Genomic DNA, 7,087 nt, shown 5'->3' on the forward strand with positions numbered 1-7,087 from the left:
AGGAGGAGAAAGAGGAGGAAGAGGAAGAAGAAGAGGAAGAAGAAGAATAAAAATAATCGGTGTGTTTCTCAGATCTAAAAATGGTGGAGAAGTAGTATTTTGAGTTAATGGCAGTTTTGTAGATATTTTAAAAAATAATGGTTTTTTAGGTATTTTGTAAAAAAAATTAGCTGACAGGGTATTATACACTGTGGACCTGTGTATATGTCCTTATTTGTTTAAATCTGTTGAAATATGATTTTTCTGTGTTTTGTAACTGTTTACGGCAGTGGGATGTTATCTTCTAAAGATGGAATACTGGTCAAAGTCGTGAGTTTGGTGCTGGAGCAAAGAGAGAGAACCCCCAAACCAAATCAGAGAGAAAAATGGCGAAGAAATTGGGGAAAGTTTCTTTGCTTTGCGACGAAGAACTTGCCCTAATCCTCACCAAGCTTCTCGACCCATCTGATCGAAAATCCTTCTCCCAAGTCTGCAAGCAATGGCTTCGCGTCGAGGGTCTCAACCGCTCATCCATTCGTTTTCTCCGACCCGATTTTCTCCGTCAGGCACTCCCTAGGTTCCCAAACATCGTCACATTCGAAACACCCAACTCAATCTCCGACACCGATCTCGAGTTCATCTCCCAGACATGTCCGAAGATCGAGGTCCTCAACCTTAATTTGGTGACGACATCGTTGGATCTCGGTCTCAAATGTTTAGGTCTCCCCGCTTTGGCAAACGGGTGTCCGAAATTGTCCAAGGTTATACTCACGGGTAGAAGCTCTATTACTGATCAGATATCTGTTTCGCTTATAAACTTGGCTAAGAATTTGACGTATTTGGACTTGGGGTGTTGCTTAGAGGTGTCTGACAAGTCACTTGAAGCAATTGGGTTTTGTAGTTCGATTAGGTATTTGAGTTTGGAGTGGTGTTGTAAGATTACGGATAAAGGATTAGAGTTTCTTGCCAATGGGTCATGCTCGAAAACACTAAAGACATTGATACTTGCTTGGTGTGATAGGATTTCAGATTCTGGGGTATCGCATTTGCGGAGAATGCATTGCTTGGAACACTTGAGTTTGGCCAATTGCGGACGAGGACGAAAGATCACTGACACTGGAGGTGTGGCAATCTCGGCCATTTCGACCCTAAAGAAATTGAGCTTGGTTGCGCTGGTGAGAGTGACGGATCGCACCGTTGTTACTCTTGCTGAGAAGTGCATCAACTTGGAGGTTATTGATTTAAGTGATTGTAGGCTGACTGGAGCTAGTATTCGTGCATTTGCGAGGCACAAGTTGTTGCAATCTTTTGTGTTGCGATTTTGTAATGTCAGTGAGAATGATTTGGATCACTTGGTTAGTCGATGCAGATCATTGAAATCTGTTGTGCTGGATTCTGAGACCTTAAACCAGATTAGGCCTCGGCTGCGAAAAAGAGCTATTAAAGTTGTGACAGTGTGTTAGTGGTGATGGCTTGAACTTGTGCAAGGTTGGTGAGAGTTTGGATGTGCTCTGCTGCTGCTTCCTTTTCATTAACATTTAGTTTGATCTTATTCCTTATCTATGTTGAATCCTGAAACAAGTTTAGAGGTACTTCTATTATAGCCTGGTAATTTCAGTTCAGTATCATGTTCACAGGTTTTCTATGTACAGGTTGCTATTTATATACTCCCTATTTGTTGCAATTTATATTGGAACCGTTGTAGCTGTTAGTAAAGAACAATATCTTGGCTGTCCTGTATGAAACTGAATGAAGCCACAAACAATCAAGAAGATTACAAATTGGATAACCTGTTACCTATGGGTGAAAAGGTCAGACCGCCCTTGATTTTAAAAGGAATCTACAATCATCATTTTGGAACACAAGACAAAGCTGAGAACCACTTCATTCACTGCCCATCCTTTCCAGAAGTCCATCCAAAGAGCTTGTTTCACCACTTAAGCAGAACACTCGCCCTATTTTTGCTCACTTTTCCTCCTTTGAAAGGATCAAATCACTTTCCCAAGAAACTTGGTTAAATGTACTAACCTTCAAGATTGAAAACAACTTTTCGAATTTCTACCATAAGTTTAATTAGGGAAGACCTTACGATTCTAGAGGTCTAACGTGAACGATCGAACGTAACTTTTCAACAAGATCATAAAATTTTCGAATGAAGTAACATTCAGCAATTCTGTTCATCTTCATTTATATATCCTGGTCCTTAAACGATTTCAACTGAAGTCGCATCCCAATTATTCGTGTTGAGACCGACACTATGACATTGTATGTGTAGAAACACGGCCGTGTATTAAAAACCTTCCTAACAAGTACCATTCAAGTATAGTCGCCTTCCAATTATTCGCCTTGAGACAGACACTGTGACGGTGTATGTGTAGAAACACGGCCGTGTATCGAAGATTTTCCTGTCAAGAGAGTTGGAAATTTGACAGCTTGTGTGCTGGGTTTGAGGTTGATTTTGGGCCAGTAAGATCTGGGCTGAGCATGCTTAGCCCAACCCATTTAACAGACCTATTAAAGCAGCGAGGTCACTTACCATTGCAGAGAGGCAAGAGAGTACCAAACCGAAAACAGAGAGAGAATGGCCCAAAGATTTGGGGGAATTTGTGTGCTAGGTGAGGATGAGCTAGACCTAATCGTCAACAAGTTTAGCGACCCAGCTGATCGGAAATCGGTCTCGGAGGTCTGCAAGCTATGGTATAAAGTGGAGAGTCTCAACCGGTCATCACTTCGTCTTCTCGCTCCCGGTTGTCCCCGTCAGGTATTCCCAAGATACCCGAATCTAGTCAAATTCGAAACAACCCGCTCTATCTCAGACTGTGATCTCGCATTTTTGGGTGAAACATGTTCCAAACTTGAGGTCGTCAACCTCAATGGTCTTACTGGGGTTTATCCACCTTTCGTTTTCTCTGGCGTAGGTCTTCTCAGTTTAGCAAAACATTGTCCAAAGTTGTCAAAGGTTATGCTTAATAATGTGAGACTGCATATTATTCATTCTGTACCTATTTCGCTTATAAGTTTAGCACCCAATTTGAGGCATTTGGATTTGGGAAGTTGTCCTGTTGTCACGGACGAAACCCTTGAAGCAATTGGGTCTTCCAGTTCGATTAGCTATTTGAATTTGGCAGGGTGTTTCAAGATTACTGATCGCGGGTTGGGTTTTCTAGCAAATGGGTCTGTCTCAAAATCCCTCAAGACATTGTTCCTTGCTTGGATCAAAGGCCTTACTGATGTTGGGGTCTCGCATTTGCACAAAATGCATTGCTTGGAGCACCTTAGTTTGGCTAACCGTTCGGTATCAGAGATCACCGATATTGGAGGTGTCGCAATCTCGACCATTGCTACCCTCAAAAGATTGAGCTTGCAGTTGCTGCACAAAATATCAGACCTCACTATTAGGGCTCTTGCTCGGAATTGCCCCAACTTGGAATTCCTCGATTTAAGTAAATGTGGAATAACTGGAGCTGGTGTACGTGCATTTTCGGGTCACCCTAGCTTACGGACTATTATTCTGCGCTTCTGTGAAGTCGACGTATCTGATTTAGACCATTTGGTGCTTAGGTGCCCATCATTGAAGTCTATTCTGCTGGACAATAAAAAGCTAGAGCAGATGTTGCCGCTAATAGGGACGCAAACTAGAAGTTTTGTGAAAGGAAGATGATGTTGCCCATATGAAGTTCTGTGAAGTTTTGTGAAAGCAGGCTAGATGATGTTGCCCATTATCTAGCAGACTAGATGGTTCCAGATTGATCTTGGGTTGATCTATGCAGCTTGTTTTTCCACATCAAGTAATTTTATCTTTTGAAACCTCAGCTGATGAAGTCTGTCCATGTTAAATCTTTCAAAGACAATAGCGTTTTCCGGCAATTTCTGTTCAGTATCTAGTCTTATCTACATCTTCATTATCTGTATTTTCAGGTTATCCATGTAGAGTTGGAATGTATGTTCTTATTTGTTTTAGCTTCATCCAGTTCCATTTGATAGAAACTGCACATTACTGGAGTTTAAACGTCTAGGTTGCACATACTATTTTTCTGTCCAGAAAGTTGCATCATCTTTTTGGCACATATGAAGTTATATACTGTGAACACATATAACTTCAATGACCATGGTTAGTATAAGAGCAAATGCATGGAGCTAGCTGGTTGAGTTAGGTCAGACCACCTTGAGCGGAAATGAAACTCCTTCATCAGATTGATTTCTCACCTTTCTCAAGTACCAAGGCAAAGTGACAAGCAGCTCCACAATTGTATGCCCAAACTGGGTCTTTAATGAACTCAACCACTGTTTCGATATTTACCAAGGACACCCATGGGAAGCTCAAATGGGCTTCAGAATTGCAGAAACCTATGTAAGCCTGCAGAGTACAGAGTATGGCTCTCATTAAACTTTACTATTACAGCTAGCTTAGTTTTGTCTGAGAGGCAATAATATAGAAATGAAAACATGGTCAAAGAGAGTAGTATATCTTCAAAACCTGGGGCAAAACCTGACCTCTCAATAGATTGCAAGCAGATCCTCATTGGATAGACTTGAGGAGGTAGGTACTGGTAACAGAACTAAATATAATCCAGATCTTCTTCAGTCTGAAAGACTGAGGGGTTCTCTTTATTTTAACTCAAGTCCAACTGTGAACAGCTTGCAAATTTCAACAGTTTTTGTGTACATGTATAAATTAAGCAACTTGTAGTCCTGTAGATTACTAACTAGCTAGCTGCTGAGTGGGTTTGAACATTTGAGGTTAGGAGGACTGGGTTTGAAACTACTTGACAAGCAAGCATTGCGATTTAGTCATAGTCACAGATGGTAGGACTTTATTTTCTTTTCTGGGTGGAGATTGGAAAGAAACTTGTATATACCTATGCCTCTTTTGACTCCCCCACAGCAAAAAAGAGACGGCTTAAAGAGAAATGGAAACAAGAAAATGGTTGAGCGTAAAATGTTGATAGCATTAGAATCATATATAGCTAGAAAGGGCAATAGAAAAGTAGGTACCAACTTGAATTGTTGCCGCTAAATGAGAGTGTGCAGAGACTCCAGGTTAGCATAACAGAGACTTTATGAAACCATTTATTTGTAGCTTAAATGAGATTTAGATGATAACGATACTATGACTTGAAAAGAAATTCATTATGTTATTACGTATAATATTTTTCCAAATAATCTGTGGGTGTAAAAAAATGATTTAGTGGTCGAGATGACACCAAAACGATACATCAACTCACATTCATATATAAAACCAAGGTCGGACCTGAGTCGTAACATCTTCTAGACTTGAGACGACCAATTGAAATGTGGTCTCATATAAATTATATCAATCGGAAATGCGGAAATTTTTCCGCTAGAGACCGGTGGCATGAGGCGACCTCCTCATATGGCAACCCTCAAGGCCGGCCTAGTTTGTATATATAATGAATTAATGATAAACCTACACATACTATTGTGAGACTAAATATGTGTATCTATCGTGATATAATAATCGTTCATTTACACTTGTTTATCTATAATGTGAAACATGAAAGTAGTATATAATTAGAAATTCATTGGTAAACAAAACGAGCAATCACACAAGACCCAAATCTGCAAATCATATAAAAGGAGAAGAAAACAAGGAGAATTCAAGAGCACCAACCACTCTAGCAGTAGATAACCAAAAATGGTTGACCATGAGAGGAAGGGTCTTACAAGGCAACAGTTCTGAACGCGTTATTGGGCTCTGTCTCTTTCTCTCTCTCTATAATAGCAGAGACTAGTAGTAGTAAATAGAAGAGAGGGGACCAAAACCCAAACCAGCAATTGGGTTGGAAGGGAACACCGTGGGTCCCACTGATTGCAACAACACCCCCAATCTGGCCCAAAAATCTTTTCCCGATCCGAAGCAAAAATATCTTTCCAAAACCAGAAGCAGTATGCGTCTCCGGGCCCACAAGCTACGACCGACCGCAGGCCATTTTACCCTTTTAAAAAAAATTAAAAAAGACGGTAATTTTCTTTTTCGGGTAAAACTTCAGTGAATCTGAGAGGAGCGGTAAATGGAAATCTTAAAGGTCGGTAAGCGTGGGATTTGGTGCCAGCTGTTGAATCTAACTGCCTAACTGCTTCTTGCTAAATGTTACGACTTACGACACAGGTGGTTCCAAAAGTTCATGAGTTACGCCACGTGGGCGGTTAGAATGTGACCATCATTAAGACTCTTGTTTAAGCTATACTTATGGGAGCTTCTGAGAGTGCTTCCCAGTTTCTATTCACTATCCCTCTTTGCTCTACTATCACTCTTTCAGTCCATTCTGATAAAACAAAGACGCATTCCTTGCTTTCAAACAATTCCAAGATATGATCTACATAGTAATCGAAAAAAGATATGATCTACTTGTAGTTGTTCGTTTTGATGTGTGGTTTGAGGGGTTCTCTGATGATATATGGGGTTCCCTAAGTGGTAATGCTGCGGTAGACAGTTTTCTTATTGTGCAAAATTTCATACTATTGGTCTCTAATAAACCCTAAACTTTTACACTCACTGTTACCGTCCGTGTTTTATGTTCTAGAAGTCAGTATATTATAGACCGTTAGGTCTCCACTACGACTATACAAAAAAGCAAGCGTATTAAACTTTGAAAATGTATTACCATTCAGGATCACACATATATCCAAAGAGCTCACGTATTATAGACAATCGTCTCCTGAATAATTGTCATCGTTGTTGTTTTTTTAGCGAGTGACGCTATACGAGTAGAGAGGAAGGTAGAAGAGAGGCAAAAAAGTCAAAGGATTCAACTGGAATCACGTGAGATTCTAACAGGCTGGGAGTGGGGCCCTCCTACGTGGAAGACGTTGAAGTCATCCAAACCCTGCTTTATTTATTTTAGTAATAATATTTCATTTTTTTACCTTCTTCTTTTCTGATTGATCTCCTCGCATAATCAGAAGCCGTTTCATCTCACAGCTGTAAGCGAGAGAGAGTAGTTAAAGTTAGTCAAGAAAAATAGCGAGGTCTGGGCCCCACATTCCGTTTTTAAAAACGTTTCTGTTGTGTTAAACAGCTACGCTTATCCTGTCATGTGTTAAACGCTCTCTACGATACAACTGGGAGTAGCCTAGTACTGCCCCT

General features: G+C 40.5%; 2 protein-coding genes across 2 annotated transcripts; both read left to right on the forward strand.

The window, feature by feature from the left end:
• Window positions 1-365: 365 nt before the first annotated feature.
• On the forward strand, window positions 366-1,442 carry LOC101295684 (F-box/LRR-repeat protein 20-like). The gene has a single exon (XM_004292781.1). It carries the CDS (start codon window positions 366-368, stop codon window positions 1,440-1,442), a length of 1,077 nt encoding a protein of 358 aa, XP_004292829.1.
• A 1,118-nt stretch (window positions 1,443-2,560) lies between these two features.
• Window positions 2,561-4,020, forward strand: LOC101295978 (F-box/LRR-repeat protein 2-like). Its single transcript, XM_004292782.1, has 2 exons — window positions 2,561-2,740; window positions 2,840-4,020. Exons 1-2 carry the CDS (start codon window positions 2,561-2,563, stop codon window positions 3,638-3,640), a joined length of 981 nt encoding a protein of 326 aa, XP_004292830.1. The 3' UTR covers window positions 3,641-4,020.
• The last annotated feature ends 3,067 nt before the right edge of the window (window positions 4,021-7,087 follow it).

The sequence above is a fragment of the Fragaria vesca genome, linkage group LG2 (assembly GCF_000184155.1).
Source record: "Fragaria vesca subsp. vesca linkage group LG2, FraVesHawaii_1.0, whole genome shotgun sequence".
Classification (NCBI taxonomy): domain Eukaryota; kingdom Viridiplantae; phylum Streptophyta; class Magnoliopsida; order Rosales; family Rosaceae; genus Fragaria; species Fragaria vesca.

Excerpts from the sequence above, each read along its gene's own strand:
- LOC101295684 (XM_004292781.1), top strand. The coding sequence starts at position 366 with ATGGCGAAGAAATTGGGGAAAGTTTCTTTGCTTTGCGACGAAGAACTT.
- LOC101295978 (XM_004292782.1), top strand. The coding sequence starts at position 2,561 with ATGGCCCAAAGATTTGGGGGAATTTGTGTGCTAGGTGAGGATGAGCTA. Across the intron at positions 2,741-2,839 it reads CTCCCGGTTGTCCCCGTCAG|GTCGTCAACCTCAATGGTCT; the intron begins GTATTCCCAAGA and ends TCCAAACTTGAG.